The following is a 17,296-nucleotide window of genomic DNA, read 5'->3' as shown; positions in this document are numbered from 1 at the left end:
CATCCACCTGACACGGGCACTGTCCTGCCCGGCTGGTCCCTGGCACCTGCCTCCCTCTCTGGCCCCAGCTGATGCTGGACCTTCACTTGCTGCTGTGCTCTACTCCTTTCGCGTCCCCTTGTGGGAATCCCCAAGGCTGGGCGGGGTCCTGGGTCCACTGTGAGCAGCAGTGATTTCCACTTCGGGGCCAGTGTGTGAACTGCTGAGGCTCGTAGCACCATCAAGGGGAAAATGGTGGCTGCCCACTGGCCTGACCCAAGTGGCCATGCAGAGGCCAGCTGCTGCCCTGGAGCCCGTGCTGGAATGACAGGGCATCATGGTCTCCTTGGGATGTCCTTCCCAGAGACCGTGAGTCCAGGGAATTCCTCCTGGAATGCCCCCAGGAAGGGCACGACCCAGTTAACACTGCCACCCCAGCATACAACAGGACAGCGACTGACCATCTGATCCCTCCCTGCATTCCCCCAAGTTTCCAGGGACAGCTCTGCAACCGCCAATCCTCAGCCCCTGCCTTTCTGCTGGGACGCGCTGCCTGGTTTCCCCCCACCGACTCTGGCGTCCCTCTGATGTAATTAGTAAGACGCAACACAGGTCAGCACCAGGACTGCGTGAGGACAGTCGCCTGAGGAGAGGAGCCCTCCTCCCACGCGTGGCTCCACAGGGCAGGGCAGGGCCTCCTCCCATGCCAAGCCTGCCCGGCATGTCTTATTGAGCACGCGAGTGCAGGTTCCTCCCTCAGGGACAGCAGGGCGCATTTACTGGGCCAGTGAGCTGGATGCCCTTGACTTGCTTGTCAGATCTGGTGATTTAGTTTTAGGCACCAACATCCATGTCCCCCACCTCACTGTGACATGTCCACTTCATTAATGGTCTGATTTGTCCACTTACCTGCACAGGTCTTCCTTAATCTGTGAAGTCACAGTGGTGGGGATTTCCATGTCACACACGAATGAACACCACACCACTTTGCAGGGCCTGTGCATTAATTATGGTCTTCACAGGCCCCACAAAGTGGAGCCCAGCAGGACTGTGGCCTGAGGCCACAAAGCCAGCAAGGGAGGACCACAGCAGCCCTCTAGGAAATGCACTGTTCCCAGGATGTCTCTTTCCTGGAAACTGGCCCCATGTGCGGCACCCAGAAGGCCACTTGCTGGTGACAGGGGGACCCTGGCTGCACGGCTTACCTCTCCCACAGCACATCCTCCCTGATGGGGCCACAGGCCAGCTGGCCCTTCATGTAGGCACGTGCATCCTCCACAAAAGAGGTCAGCCCCAGCAGGAGGTGCTTGGCTTCCATCATGGAGCTGTCGCTGTAGTCAATGGCTGTGGAGAAGAGACGGCCACTGAGAAGGGACCTGGGACAGCACCTGCGAGGGACACTGCGGCCACAGGGCTGCTCCCACCCAGAAGCACAGGTGGCTGCCAAAGCCTCTCTGGCACTTTCTGGCTGAGGGGGTTGTTTTCAGTGCCAGGGGATGGATGGACGGACAGACAGTCCAGTGAGAAGGCAGCTGGGGCTCACCACAGGCTGCACCTGCCTCTCTCCCTGTCGGGTGTCAGGCCCCGGGAGGCAGCACCGCTCAGCTCACCTGACCGGTAGCTGCTGCGCATGCAGAAGAGCCGGAAGACATCGGGGGAGAACATCTGCAGAAAGTCCTAGAAAGGGGCAAGAGCAGAGTCTGTGAGGTCGCAGTGACAACTACCATTACACAAGGCTATCTGCACACAGGAAATTAGGAGTTTTGTGAAAGTTCGTTTTGTCTTCGGACCCATAACCTCTTCCTCCCCTGCCCGTTTCTCTCGGGGATTTCCTATCAGGTTCACACCTGTCGAGGAGAGAGAGGGGAGGGAGCCCATTTGCCAGGCTCCAGACAAGACCTGTTCTGTGGTTGCCTCCAGCATGTATGTCTGAGACTTGGATGTGAGAAAGGGACTCAGCCACTGCCAGGTGACCAAGGATCAGGACAGTGTTGTGCATGGGAAGGAGACATGGTCCGGAGACCTCCACCAAGGTTAACAGTCAGAACGAGCAGCTGGCCAGGCTCGGGGCTGGACTGAGGGGTGAAGTCCCTGTTCATGTGACAGCACTATTCTTTGAAGCACTGAGGTTCAAGTACACACCAAGTTTGTTTTTTGAAGACTAAGCCATCCTGCCTCTGATCCCTGCCAGCACCTTTCTACGGATTTTTCATAAAATGTCTGTAGCCAGTAAAATATTAGGAGGGTGACACGGGAAAGCTTAACAGAGGTAAGCAGAGAGGAGGGTGACACGGGAAAGCTTAGCAGAGATAAGCAGAGAGTGTCAAAACAGCAGTGTGCGCATGAGTCCCCAGGAGTGCCTTTAAAGGAGGCACTGGGGAAGAGCTGGGCCCCAGGAAAGAAAGCGTGTGCTCCCATTTCACCCTGCCAGCCGCTCTCCAGGCCACTCAGCCAAAGGACTTCTCAGCCATTCCCTGCCTCTGTGCTTTGCAAGTTCTTGGGGCTCCTGTGGGAGTGAGTACTGCTAGTCACATTCTTGTCCCCAATTTGCCTGACCCCTCCATTGCTGGCTGAGGTGGCAATGTGAGCACAGGGCTGCCACAATCCTGCTGTCCACACCCCTTGCTGGGGCTCGGACCAGTCACCCCGCCCTTAGCAGGGGACACTTCCCAGAGCTACTGATCTGCCACTGGACAAGACAGGGCCCAAGGAGATGCAGGGCTGCCAGCGGGGCTGAGTTGGAGAAAGGCTCCATCCATTAGATGAGGTTCCAAAACCTTAGCGCTGCTCAGCAATTCTCCCAGAGCAAAACTAAAGCGCGCCTTGGAGCAGGAGGGGTGGGGTCCCCTCCCCAGAAGTGGAGAAGGGCCCTTCCAGAGCACCTCCTGAGAGGGGCAGCCTCCCCCATCCTCCCAGGAAGAAGGACGTCTCCATGCAGCTCAGTCCTCTCCAAGACAGGGTCCTGGTCTGCCCTCAGTGGTTGGGAACTTGCCTGTTCCTCCTCCCCTTGCTTGGTGTCTGAGGTAGAGGCGGTCCATCTCCACTGGGATGGTGTTCACTGGGAGGACGCCATGCGCTGCCCTGATCCAGGTTCCCAACCCTGGCTCCACAGACCTCGGGCCACAGTGATAATTTGGGAGTGGGTGGCTGAACTGTCACTTTTCAGCACCCACCAATCTCACTGCACTCACCAGGGCAGCACTGAACCACCAGACTCACTGGGCAGTCCCCATCCAAAGTGCCACACACTGCCACAGCCCTGGCTCACAGGTGCCTACGTCCTGGTCCCTCAGTTCAAGTTCTTCCTGTTTTTGTCTCCCCGTGCCAGGGCAGACACACACAGCTCCAGGGCAATGCAGTGTACCAGGTGATACACCACCAGGATGAGCAGAAAAGTAACAGACGCCGTTACACGAGCGCTGTCACACACAGCATACCGAGAGGTGACATCATGATTATGGGGACACAAAGGGGAGGCCCAGAGCTGGAGACCAAGTCCCTACCCCCGTGTCAGAGGCTGCATCGGGCTGCACCAAGCACTGCTGCAGAACCAGGTCCTCCATGTGTCCTGTGTGCTCCAGCTTGGTTTTTTCCTGAGAAATGCTCTATCAGTAAACCTTCTGCTGTCACCCACCAGGTGAGCAGTTGCAACTGGGGCTGCTGCTAATTGCTCCAGGTGGCGCGTGGGGTGCAGCACCATCTGCACAGCAGCAGTGCTTCCCTTCAGTGACCTCCCTGCAGCTGTCCCTCCAGTTGGGAGCTCCTGACCATCCTGGGGTCCAGCAGGAATGGCACAGTGGCCTTGGTTCTTGGTGTCTGTCCTCTGAATTCCATGCCTTCTCTGCTGACTTCCTTCTCCTATTTGTGGCATGAGGCACACAACAGAGACTGCAACATGGCATTTGAGCTCCAGTGAGGTTCTTTAGTTTTTCTACAATCAGTTTCTTCCTTTCAGAGTACTTCTATCTTCTCTGGGAAGCCACGGTCTCTGCTCACTCTAGAAAAGAACTGTGGCTTTATTGTAAAGCCATTCACAACTGGACCCATTCAGAATCAGCCTCCTTGTGTTTGCACACGTCTAAGATAACAGATCTCTGAAACCTCAACATTAAAGGGGCTTTATTACCCCTCTGGGCTTTTGGGGGGCACTGCCACTGAAGTAGGGGGAACCGTTCAGATGTCCAGAAGCTAACCTTCCTGCGGCATTCGGTTTTGTGGACTCTTCCTGATACCACTACAGAAGGGGGAATCTCATGGAAACTTCTTCACTATGGTAAGGTACTCTGCAGCTGACATGACATTAATCTTTTAAGGTGGCCATGCTCTGTGCTTACTGATGTCACCAAGTTTCCACACTGCTCTGGTTCCGTCCACCACACAACCTGGCCACAGCTATCTGAGAGTGTAACAGACACCACCTGCACCGGTGTGTGCTGCAGAATGTGAGGGCAAAAGTGACCTGCTGGGAGCTCAGATGGCCATCGGGGTGACAATAACTCTAATGGTGCCACCCAAAGGGAACCAGCAAGTGAACACGGCAGCCAGGATGCTCCTTTGTGCCTCTCACACACCTTTGGGGACAGGGCTCCTGGAGTCCCCTCTGGGCCAGGCCCTCGCTTGCTCAGCTTTTCACGGGACTTCACCTCCCAGGACCCCACAATCAAGGTGCTATTGTCTCCTTGTGACAAAGAAACCACCAAGGCTTGTATCTGGCAGCGAGGTCCAGAACCAGACCTGCACTCCAGCAGGAGAGCAGTTTCAAGAAAGAAGCAAGTTTTCATGCTGGCAGTGACACAAGCCCGCCTGTGGTCTCCAGAATGAAGACAGGCAAGGAATCAGGAAACTGACAAATATTCCTAATGTGTGCAAGAGCGCAATACCCCACAGAAGTACAGCCAAGGGCAGATGCAAGCTGACCAAAAGTAAGTGAAAACGATGACAAAAAATACATACAAATGACTCCCACACAGCTAATAAGCAAAAAAATCTGGCTGCTGCTGGGTACAGCGGCTCGTGCCCGTACTCCTGCTACTTGAGAGGCAGAGACCAGGAGGCTCAAAGTCCAAGGCCAGTCTCAGGCAAAATCACGAGACCCTACAAAAAATTAACTGAAGCAAAAAAGGTCTGAGGGCATGACTCAGAAATGGAGGGCCTTTCTAGCATGCACAAGGCCCTGAGTTCAAACCCTCATCACAGTCAAAAAGTAATAAAATCCAGCTGCTAATCTGCACCAAAATGACACAAAAGTTACCCTCATTAAGAGTCTGCTAACCTCAGCTGGGGAGAACTCATCTGCTGCAGTGGGATGTAGTTATACAGAGCTGCGTCCACGGCGGCCGTGTGTGGGCACGTCCTCTGGCGTGCAATGCTACCTCCTGGCACTAATCAGAATAAGTGGTCGGCCTGCCCTCTGTATCCACATCCGGAGTTCAACAATCATGGATCGGAAATACACAGAAAAAGAAAAAGTCGGGCTGGCAAGTGGTTCAAGTGGTAGTGTCTGCCTAAGCAGAAGAAGGGAAAGAAAGAGACAGAGGAAGAAAGGGAGGGAGGGAGGGTGTCTGGCTGGGCTGGATATGGAGGGAATTCTTTTTCCTGTCATTACTCCCTAAGCAATACGGAATAACTACCATTTGCACAGTAATACATTGTACCAGGTGTACATCACCTAGGATGTCGTGGGTTATGTGTATACACTTTGCTTTTTTAGGGGACTTCTCCATGCTGGACTTTGGTGACTGGGTCCTGGAACCAGTCCCCCTGCGATACTAAGGGTCAGCTCTGCTGTGCCTGGATATTTAGCTGGAATGTATTCACCACAACACTGCAGAGCAAAGGCCTCATGCACAAGTCCAGCAAGAGAGAAATAAATAAATCATGTCTATCACCACATGAATGGCTATGTGGTAGTAAAAGGGACTAAAATGCACACATGCTAGCAGAAGACCTGGGGACAGTTTCAGTCAATCAAGCTTCATGCCTACCCTGGATGACTCACGAGAATGAAAACACACGGCAGAAAGTGACTACCACACAAGAGGCTTTTGGTGCTACGGTGCCAGCACTGAAGACGGGACAGACAAGAAATGCGTTTTTGCAGCATCAGCTGCACCCTGGCTCCTGAGGGTGGGCAGCGGTGGCTTAGAGAGAAAGCAGGGGGCAGGCATGGTTGGACAGGAGCTACCCGTTCCACATGCTGACCTTGAGTCCTCCTACCACAGGCATCTCTGTTTTGCCTGTATGTTTCCAACATTCCGCAGGGAAACCCATTGCTTCCACAGTCAGAGCAAAACTTGCTGGGGAGGCCATGCACCAAGCCCCCTGGCTCGCCTGTAAGGAAGGGACATAAGAACTGTAGGCACACTGGCCATAGGACGGACGGGATGGCTATGAGCAAGGTGACGCAGGTCTTCCTAAACACCGCAGAGCAATCGCTCCTGACCTGTGGAGGGGTTTTACAGATGTGAAAAATAAAAGTAAACTGAAAGGGAAGAGACACTGTCACACTGCAGTAAAGTGAACAGATGAACTTGTGTGTGGTGAAGAGCCTTCGCACTCTGCCTGTGGACACCTCTGACCACTCGACCCTAGTGGGTCCATCCTAAGAGGAGAAATCCAAGCCCAGAACAGGCAAATCCACAGGCAGAGGGGCTCAGGGGCTGAGAGAAAGGGGAATGAGAAGTGGCTCTCGTGGGCGTGGGCCTCTTCTAGGGTGACAGAAAAACAAACCAGTGAATTATACTTCAATAAGTTATTATTTTAAGAAGAAATGTAACATTGGCAGTAAACTTTTAAACTTATTTTGTATGCATTTTAAGATAAAGCAAAAAAGTCAATACACAGTTATAAAAAAACAAGATCTTTAGTAGAGAGGGGACAAACTAAAACAAAAAAGCTTTATGACATTGAATTTTATTTGGCCATATCAAAATATGGCCAAATAAATAGTATAACCATTCTGTGTGTTCAGATCCATCACCTGCCCCCAGCCAAGCTCTGACCCCACAAAGGCCTGGAAACGATGTCACTGCAGCTGTGGTCAACAGGCCACGTGCCCAGGCCTTCATTCAAAATCCTTTCCCCACAAGGCAGCGAGGTTCCCGGAGAAGGTGCTTGGGAAAGTGGAAGGTATCAGAGTGAAAGCAAGGGCAGCCCAAGAGGGCTGTGTCCATGGGCACAGGAGCTAGTCAAAAAGCCCTCCTTGGACAAGTCAGAGATGACTGAAAACCTCTTAAGAATAATGATCAAATTGATAACCCACCATATAAACATAAATCCTCACCTCCACTGTGATGCTAAAAGCAGAGGGAGACAAGGAGGAATGCCAACTTCCAAATGTGACAGATGTGACAGAATCGATAGCTCCACCAGCGAGAACCCACAAAAAACTCACAAGGGGTAAAGCGCCAAAGCCTGGGGGAGGCTGTCAGGGAACAAGGTATCACTCAGACCCTAACCAGCATGAACGGACCCTCTACTGCAGAGATCTGGTGGTCACCCTTAACCCAGGGGTCAAACTTAACAGCACCTGATGGGAGGACAATTGGACCCTCAAGAGGTAAGCAAGGTGCTGTCCTCAGTATCACCTGCAAAGAGCTCCCACCAAGAGGCTCCACCTGAATCAAACCACGCCCGCAACTCTCACTTCCCAGTTAAAGCAAACACAGGAAGTGAGGAACAATACACAAAGAAACAGACAAGCCCCAAAGTGGAATTTCAACAAGGCAACGGGCCAGACCCTTTTGTTGTTCTTGGGACTAGGGCTTAAACTCAAGGTTTTGCACTTGCACAACAGGCACGCTACCACTTGAGTCACACCTCCAGTCCATTTTGCTCTGGTTATTTTGGAGATGGGGACTCACAAACTATTTGCTCAGGCTGGCCTTGAACCTTGATCCTCCTCATCTCAGCCTCCCAAGTAGCCAGGATTACAGGTGTGAGCTACAGTGCCTGGCCAGACTCTTCAAAGAGGCAACACTGGAGGGCAGTAAGAGTGGAGAGACTGCTGTGTATCAGAAGCCTGAAAGGAATGACGCAGTATGGTCCAGCCTTTCCTTGGAGGGACATTGCTGCACAGGCCAGAATATGGCAAGCCTTGCAGACATTATGGAGGAAACAGACCAGCCACATAGACAAATGCCAGACAGACATGGCAGTATACACTTGTAATCCCAATACTTGCAAGGCTGAGGCAAGAGGACCAAGAGTTCAAGGCCAGTGGAGAGTTTGAGGCCTGCCTGAGCTACACAGCAAGACCTTGTCTCAAAACAAAAGAGAAGCACTGTGACCTCACTTAGGGAACAGGAAGGACAGGGTCAGGATTAGGGGCGGTGTTGTGGGGGTGGGGCGGTGGGAACACACTTTAGGTTTTACAGATGAGAACGTTCTAGAGATGCTGCAGAGCAGAGTGAATGCACACTGAACTGCACCCTGCACGTGGTAAAGATGGTAATGCTTACGTTCTGTGTTTTCATCATGATTTTTAAAAGCCCAAAAAGTCACAACATCCAAACAGAGCACGTGAACCGTGACTGGATCCTGGTTTTAAAAGGAGAAAAAGGCTAGAAAGCAGGGTCAGGACAAGTGTAGAAATCAGAATGCAGACTTGACACCTTAAGAAACTCGCTAACTTTCTGGGAGTTTGGAGCACACGGGAGAGCATCCTTATTTTCAGGAGTTGCGTGCAGAAGAGACGTGTCACCGCACATGCATGCCCATGCACGCAGAGACACTGAGGGTCCAGAACAGGCCCCCCCGCCATAAGGCTCACTCTGGGCTGTTGAGAACCAAGGCACAGGAAAAGCTCTAAAATCGGGGACAAGTTTTCTTTCCTTTTAAAGGCCATTTCCTGTCCTGCACTAGGAGGACCCCAGCAGCTCTCACAGCGCAGAATAAACCTACAAACAAACAAACCATGCTGTGACACCTCGTCCTGCACAGAGCCAAACCCTCTTTCCTGCTGTGAGCCCCAGATGGAGAAGCCCAGCCCGGGCTCCCCAGGCTCCCCGCTGCAGGGCACATGCCAGGCAGATGCGATGCACATGCTCCTTGTTTTTTTCCCCTTACTCTGTGTTTGGCAGTCTAATCTTTAGGTCCAGCCAGAGCGCCTTGGACAGGGAGAAAGAGGATTTTCCTCCCTGCCACAGTAGAATGACTGTAGCATCCTTGTGGAGGTCTGTGAATGTTTCTTCAACTGTTTTCAAAGGAAACTTTGATAAACTGAGAACTATTTAAGAGAAGGGCACATGAACTGTTCTGTGAGGAGTGCTCCCCTTTCCCGTTTGCCCCAGATCTGAGGAATGAGCTTGGTGTAGTTGGGTATTTAGGGTTGATGGTCTGGTTGCTATCCTTGTTAATTTATTTCCCAATTAAAACTGAATTTGGATTTAAGATGGGGCTGAAGACAAAGGAGAATGGCAATCAAGGTGTCTTAGAAAGTTCTCTCCGGCCACTTCTCTCTCCACATCACCGCCGTGCACTGCAGGCCTTGTCAGGTTAGGAGCCCCTCTGGCTTTGCAGCCCCTATAGGCCAGCCATGAAGGCCAGACAAACACCCACAGCCACACTCGCAGGAGGAATTTGGTGAATGCTGTTCAAGAGAGAAAACTCTAAAAGGAAAGACGAAGAAAGAGGTACAGGTCTGCGATTGCAGAAAGACAAGCAAAGTCCTCCAAGAAAGCTGCCACAGAAAACAGCAGGAAACCATGCAAAGGCAGGGGTGTCACTGTGATCCAAGGTTAAGGACAGTAATTTCTTGGGAGGGTCACAGGGAAGGATGGGGACACGGGAAAGCAGACCCTGTGGTTTTCTTCCCAGGCTTCTAAAGAAGCCTTTAAGCCAGCTTCAGGAAGCGGTCTGCTGGAAGGTGCAAAATCACATTACCTTGATAGTGATGTAGTTTTTTAACGATTTGGACATTTTTTCTTCATCGCCTTTCACATGCAAATGTCCTGAAATGAAAACAGAAGAATTCCTTCTGAGCTGGGTGAGAAGACCTTTGCACCGTAAGAGGGAACAAGGGCTCAGCTTCTGGAACTGCAACCCTGAGCCTTGACCGCGTCCTCCCGGCTCACCGGAAGACACACGAGACAGAAAGAAACTTGCCTTGAATCACAAGTGCTGAAAGTGCCACCTGTGGCCCTCTAGGATGACATGTGCTGTTTTGCAGCTCGAGTCACACCCATGACACCCTGGGGGGACAATGACATGGGCCCAGGCTCACTTGGAACTTGGACAGTGGATAGCTGTTGACACTGACAGCACTATTCCTGTCTTCCCCTGCCCTGTGATTCGGGAACAGAGCACTTGTCTGATCTGACAGTCCGGGCACTTGAAGAGAAAGCTGGTCCTGGCTGCCCAGAGCACAAGTCGAGATCTGTAGGTCTCTGCGTGCCTGCCTGGCTTCTCTGCTGAGGCAGCCATCCTCCCCGACTTCTCCCCAACTGGCGATTTCACCCCAGGTGCGTGAATGGCAGGAGGAAAGCCAAACCCACTGAAGGAAGGCCTAAGCCCGTGCCTGGGATTTTCCCCGGACGGCGTTTCTATAGGCCTGTCTCTGAGGGGGGCCTTGCTGTTCCTATAAGAGACCCTTCCTCTTTTTCCAATATAACTTCAAATTCAAGGGTGCTCCAAGATCGATTTTCCTGAACACTGGTTAAAATGTGGCCTCTGAAAAGAAATGCAACCTTCAGTACACAATTCCTACACAACCTGCCACACACCAGGCACATTTAAAAATGGACAATATCTAGAAGATGAAGCACATTTGCTGTGGTCTGAATGCTCATGCCCTGCCACACTGCTGTGCTGAAGTCCCAACCCCAAGGGGAAAGTGTAAGAAGGTGATTGGGACACCAGGTCCAAGCATGCATAAGTGAGATCAGGGCCTGGGTTAAGCCATTTTCTGTTACTGCACTAAAACACCAGAGTCTGTGTGCTTTATAAAGAAAAGAGGTTCATTTAGCTCACAGTTCTGGAGGTTCAAGGGCATGGGTCTGTCACATCCTAAGTCAGAAAGCCAGGGACGGGTTCGCTCTTGTAACAATCCCCTAACCAGGATTGTTACAGGAACTGACCAGGTCCCTTCTCAAGGCGACTCAATCATTTCCCACGAGGCCTTCCTCTGAAAGGGCCCTCAAGCTTGAAACCTCAGAAGACCCCAAGCCCCCCTCCTTTGCACGGAGCCCCAGGGGCCACTCGAGCCACGTTCAAAGCACAGCAGTGTCCTTGTGAAAGAACCTGAGCCCAGAGCCCCTCCGCCACACAGGACACAATAATAAGACGGCCACGTGAGAAGGAGGCGCCACACCCGACACTGAGTCTGCCTCTGCTTTGCTGGAGGGGTTCAGCCTCCAGGGCTGAAAGCAGCCCTGTGTCTCTAAGTGCCGAGCCCATGGAGTTTTGCAGGAGCAGCTGTAACAGAAGACAACAGCGGACTCATGCTGCTTTTCTCCAGTGATGGGGGAGCCCTGCGAATGCAGTGTGGGGGCATGCAGGTGACAAGGACCCCAAGGGACAAGGACCCGAAGGGACTGGGGCAGGGACACTGCTGCTTTCCCAGAATGGGAAAGATGAGGCCACTGTCTTAGTAGCTAGCATGTCATTAAAACAAAATGCCAACTAAAAAGTCCTTCCCCAGGCTCCCTTAAAGGTGCCCCCAGCCTGTTTTCTAGCCCTGGCACCTCACCAATCCCGACAAGAGACTCACGTCTGAGATTGCTGCTGGGAAGAGTTCCTACAGTTTGGGCTGCTCTGCCAGTCCTTTTTTGTGTTGGGGATTTCTGAGCTAGGGTCTCACAAATATTTGCCTGGGCTGGCTTCGAACCATGATCCTCCTGATCTCTGAGTCCTGGGTAGCTAGGATTACAGGTGGTCATCCATTTTGATTCTCAGAGCCACAATTCACTGAAGGGCAAACAGCATCCCGTGGTGTCAGTAATAAGCCCACAGGAGCAACGGCCTGAGGCACAGCAGTGTCCACAGGGGGCCAGCTCTGGCTTCTCATGTCCCCATGGTGATGGACCATCCTGATTCTGTGCCAAGGGACACAAAGACTTCCACTGCCAGCATCTCCGAGACGGGGTGTTTGGGGAGACAAGGCGGACTCTGCACATTGCTCTCTCCTGGAGCCTGGGTGGAGTAGAAGGTGGGCGCCTGGCTGCCCCGACAAGGGCTGGCTTAGATATTCTAGTCAGGCAGTGCACCTTGCTTCCCGCCTGAGCACGGCTGAAGATGGAAGTAGATGTCTGCTCTTCTGGGGAGAGAAGCCACACGGCTGACAGACAGAGTGAAGCGACGTGAGCTGCTGAGTTCAGGAAGACGGTGTGGAGCGCAAGACACCTGCTGTGCAGTCTGCCAACCTTCCAGCAACTCTTTTGGCAGCTTCCTGGTCCAGAGGGGTGGGGCAGGTGAGGGCAGACATGGCAAACCGACTCCCCCAGGGGGCTGTGGGGGTAAAGAACCCATGGGAGCAAGCACGCCCAGGGCAAGCAGCCGCCTCTGAGGACTCCACGACCCCCAAAGTGTTCCCTGGACAGGTGGTAACACTGGAGCCTCCTGTACTGTGTCGCCTTCCTAATGGAAGGACTCAGTGACAGGGCATTTGTTAATACCCTGCATTGCAGATGCCAGTGACTACATCACGCCTACCAGCCACAGGCTCCTTCTCTTTGTCCCCTGTGCCTTAGCTGCCTGTGCCACAGAGGTAATGAAACTGGTTAATGCTGGTCCCACCTTTATCAAGCAGGACTGTGTGCTTCTTCCTGTGCGCCAAAGTGAATTCCAAAACTGCTCAGAGCGGAGCTTCCTTCGTCGCCACACTCCTGGGGCCAATGGCTGCTGTCAATCAGCTGTGACACGGAAGTCAGTGTCACTGGAGGACAACTGTGTCTATGCCTACACCATGGCTTAAAAACAGCACATTTGCAACTATTGCATTGGACTTTCAAATTCGAGCTTAGAAACTATTTGAAATAAAGTCATATAAAACAGTACTGCAAAGCACTTCCCATATTCCAGTCAGTTCTAGAAAGCTACACTCATCATTGGATCCAAAGAAATTCACGTCCAAATGAGTAAACTCCAAAAATGACCTCCGGTCTCATCTCTTGAACTATTAGCTGATCTGAGCTTTTCCAAACGTAGCCGCTTTGCCAGGAGTCGACCTGGTGGAATGAATTCACTGCAGGTCGTTACTTACCGGAATGTAGAAAGTAATTCCCCCACTGCTTGCACTGATGGAAGACCTCACTCTGCGCAATTTCGTTTTCATGATGTGGAAAAGCCAAGTCTATCCCGCCTGAATGGATGTCCAGCTGACTTCCAAACACCATGCTGCAAGGCACAGTGCAAACAGTGAACATTTATTTGGTGTTTGTGACTTAACTGTTAAACAACGTCACACAGAGGAACGGCAACAGGACTGAGTGGCCTCTGTGAGCCTGGTGTCCTGCAAAGCTTCATGCTGAAACTACCCGGCTGGTGGTGAAAGAGGCCACCCGCTCCAGGCTGTCAGCAGAGCACTGGGAAGTGCGGGGGTCCAGCTCAGGATGAGGTGGGTGTGCGTGGTACATGTACCGCCTGCAGGGGCACACAGTGAAGATGGAGGTGGAGCTGGGAGTTGGGACAGCTGAGCTCCAAATGGCTACAGTTCTCAAAGGTGCCACACCAGGCTGAGGGTCAGCTCCCTACACTGACCCCTGTACAGGGCACCAGCATGCGAGGGGAGACCAAACCACTGCCATGGGCTATAAGCAGCTCTTTCTGCTCAAAGGAGGCTGTGCTGAGGTGGGAGCCAAGTGTGCCAGGGCTGGGCTTTGGGTCCTTCCTTGGGAACCACACCCAGGTCTCTGCGCATCCAACCACTCTGAGCAAAGTTGCACACCTGGCCTTACCTGGCCATGGCAGAGCACTCGATGTGCCAGCCGGGCCTTCCGTCCCCCCAGGGTGAGGCCCAGAATACCTCCTGAGGCTTTGCTGCTTTCCACAGGGCAAAGTCACTGGCATGGCGCTTGTCGGAGTCAACTGCTGATAACAAAAGGCTGATGAGAGGGAGACGCGCCAGCCCACAGCAACCCCCACGACCCCAGCCATGAATGAGGACAGCCCGAATCCCCACCACCCTCGCCTCCTGCACTCTGCTCTTCCCACGGGAGGCAGGGATGGAGGACCAGCCTGGGTTTCCACTTCACACGCACAGAACTCGAGCTGCAGCAGGGACCAGGCCCACAAACCCAGGTGTTCTGAGCTGAGGGCACTCCTGTCTCTGGAGTCACTGCGTCCCCAGTAGTGGTTTCCAAAACTACAGCAGACACGTGAGTGCAAAGGTTGTCACCAAAGTGCCATGCACTCTACTGCAAGGATGTCAGAGAAAGGCTGAACTGCGCCAGTTATGCTGGGAGGCAGTGTGTGTCCCCAGGTGTCTCAGAACCTAGGAACCGGGGCCTGAGCGGCACTCCATTTCAGTCAGTGCCACAGACACACTGTGCACTGAGTAAGTGCCGGGTGCTCGTATTCAGCTGGCTGCTGCCCAGCTGTCACCAGGCTGACTGTCCCTACCTCTACACAGGGCACAGTGGCAGAGACAAGGATGCCTGGGTCAGTTTGGAGCCCTGCCCCTAATACCACACAAGGACTGAGCAGTGCTCAGAGCGATCCCTGCTGGCAGTGTCAGGCTAGTGACCAGGACCAGCATGTGCACAGGGCCTCCCAGAGCATCAGGGGAGCACCCGATGTGTGCAAGGCTGGAAAACACACAGACATTCAGCAGGTCAGCTGAGAAGAGGACAAATGGCCATGGCAAGTAAGAAGGACAGCTTGGGCAGAGGCAATGTTACTGCCTGGTGTGAAAAGCGACACACTGCAGTATGAACATGGCTTTACAATGAGGCTACATTTTGTAAAACACATCTTGCAGGGTTGTGGGGTTGGGGATTTAGCTCAGTGGAAGAGCGCTTGCCTGGCAAGTGCAAGGCCCTGAGTTCGATCCCCAGCACTGGAAAAAAAAAAAGGAAAAAAACATAAAAACACATCTTGCTCCAGTCTGTATGTGGTGCACAGCGCCATTGTCTGTGGACTAGGTTAGATTACGGATGGGTGGTGCAACAGCAGCTACCCTGAAGGCTTACACAAATCTTGCTCACAGCACTGCCATCTTTGACAAGTGCCACCAGCAGTGAATCCACTGAAAGGGGAGGTCAGCCTTTTATCTAGATCACGAGATGCATGGTCACACCAAGTGACATGGCTGGTGACCAAGCAGCAACACTCTGGGTGAGCTTGCTGCTCTGGCCAGGTGACCTGTGTCCCCCAAGGCCTCCTGCACTGTCTGATCCAGGTGGGGACCCCTGTGTGCAGAGTCAGTCCACCTGCGAGGGCCAACACAGGTGTGGATCAGGCCCTGGCCGTATCAGGAGCAAATGCACCCCTTTTGGGGGTCAGATGTGACATGCCATGTGTTCACTAGTGAAACAACTAGACCTCAAAGAGGGAAGCCTTGGCACCAGGCCGGGCACAGAAGTGAGACGCAGGCCGTGCTGGAGGAAACAGACCATGATTCAGGTGCTCGAAGACACATGGCCAAAGTGACTAATGAAAAGGTGGCACCTGGTAGGAAGAGGCAAGCACAGGGATATGTCCCCAAGGATGGGCTCTGCCTTCCGAAGGTGCTGGGCAATGAGCTTCAAAAACAAACGAGCAGGGGAGGTGGACACGGAGATGGTGCTCCCATGCACAGTGCTCTGAACAGCAGGGGAAGGGAGCGGTGCCGTAAAAGAAGCCTTCCAACCACAGGAAAATGCATCACGAAAGTGTCCTCAAGACCTGGCCACAGCAGAGGCCTGCACACCCTGCAGGGCCGCTGTGATCAGCAGGTCTCAGTAGCAGCTCAGTGTACGCACAGGCAGGGACTTACTACCTCAGTCTGCCCAGAAGGCTGGGGATCAGTGACGGGCTGGAGCAATGAGGGCCCTAGTGTCACACTGTGTTCTTGAAAGACTAGTTTGAGCTGGGAGTGCCCGGCCACGTCAGATGGGAAGGGACAAACCACAGAGCACAACAAGGCTGTGGTCAAGTGACTTGCCCACGCATTGAAGCCCCCCAGGCAAAAGAAAGGGCGATGTGAGGACAGACAAGGATGTTGATGGCAACAGACTGAAACACAACACATGTACCTAAGTTCCCAGTGGTTCAAAAACAACTAATGGGTCTCCTTCAGGGGATGACACAAAATCAGCTATTTTGAAACTTGGTAAGTAAAGAAAAATCCCAAGTATCCCGCCTTTCCCACACAAGCTGTACTGCCAAGAAACCAAGAAGCAGCCTGCCTCGTACAGCAGCTGACCAGGATAGGGAATTGGTCAGGGACCCTCTCTGAGATTAAGGACCCACGTAGCATAGCAAGGGGATCCAAAAAGAGGTGGCGACAAAGTCACAGTCCCCAGACACTCAGAACTGGAGTACGCCTCTAGATCAAACTACCAACTTGTAAAAAGCCCATGGACAGAGGGAAATGTCAGTCACCTCGAGAACTGAGCAGGACAAGTCCCACCCGAGGAAACAAGAGCAGGCAGGTCTTCAGGGGACTGCAGGGAAGGCATGGGGGAGCACAGGGGAGAAACCGCCTCGAAGGTAAGAACACAAGGCAGCCTGGGTAAATTGCTGAGAGGGACCCAGGACAGGAACAGAGGAGTCATTGGGAACGGTGAGGCAAGGACTACCGCCCTAGGGGCTGCTCCCACGGGGCAGCTGGGACTGACCGTGGACATGGAAGCTGAGTGCCTTCAGTCCAGAGCCCCTGCTGTCTCCCTTCTCTGGGGTGACCACAAGGTCTCCACCTAACAAAAGTCACTGAGCTGAGCCTGTTTTCGTGGTGTTTCCTGCTGTGTCATTATAACTTAAAAGCTAAAACAAAACCCACTGATTCTGATGCTACGCCCTGAGGCATCAGAGCAAACGTTCTCTCTGTGTAAGAGTGAGTGCGTCTATCAGCTTGGGACTGCAGAATTCTATTCCCTACATGCTCTTGTGTAAGACATACTGCTGTAAGGCTGTGCAGCAAGAAGGGCTCTCGTTCATTGCTGGTGGGCAGGTAAATGGCACGGCCACTTTGGAAGAGACTTTGTCACATCATCCAGCAATCGCACTCCTTGGGATTTACCCAAAGCAGTGAAAAACGTACATCCTCACAAAAGCCTGCAGTTGATGTCGACAGCAGCTCCATTCATAACTGCCTGAACCTGGAAGCACCCAAGATGCCTTCCGTAAGTGAATGGACTAACAGACTCTGGCACCGTGGGATGTTATTTGGATTAACAAGAAA

The 17,296-nt window shown here is 52.9% G+C and overlaps 1 protein-coding gene across 5 annotated transcripts in view; it reads right to left on the bottom strand.

Moving 5' to 3' along the window:
- Cars2 (cysteinyl-tRNA synthetase 2, mitochondrial) overlaps positions 1–17,296 on the bottom strand; it is a 43,479-nt gene that overhangs the window by 12,633 nt on the left and 13,550 nt on the right. For 2 of the 5 annotated variants that reach the window (XM_074042987.1, XM_074042989.1), the window contains 5 exons: positions 13,872–14,004; positions 13,178–13,311; positions 9,862–9,929; positions 1,590–1,656; positions 1,185–1,323 (listed from right to left, as the gene is read on the bottom strand). In XM_074042987.1, coding sequence (XP_073899088.1) covers positions 1,185–1,323; positions 1,590–1,656; positions 9,862–9,929; positions 13,178–13,311; positions 13,872–14,004 — 541 coding nt within the window. The remainder of the gene's footprint in view (positions 1–1,184; positions 1,324–1,589; positions 1,657–9,861; positions 9,930–13,177; positions 13,312–13,871; positions 14,005–17,296) is intronic. The other 3 variants (XM_020165734.2, XM_074042990.1, XM_074042991.1) reach the window with 3 other exon arrangements.

This window comes from Castor canadensis, chromosome 10, assembly GCF_047511655.1.
Source record: "Castor canadensis chromosome 10, mCasCan1.hap1v2, whole genome shotgun sequence".
In the NCBI taxonomy this organism is placed as follows: domain Eukaryota; kingdom Metazoa; phylum Chordata; class Mammalia; order Rodentia; family Castoridae; genus Castor; species Castor canadensis.
Note: the sequence above shows the minus strand (reverse complement) of the source record. Positions and strands in the feature narration are given on the sequence as shown.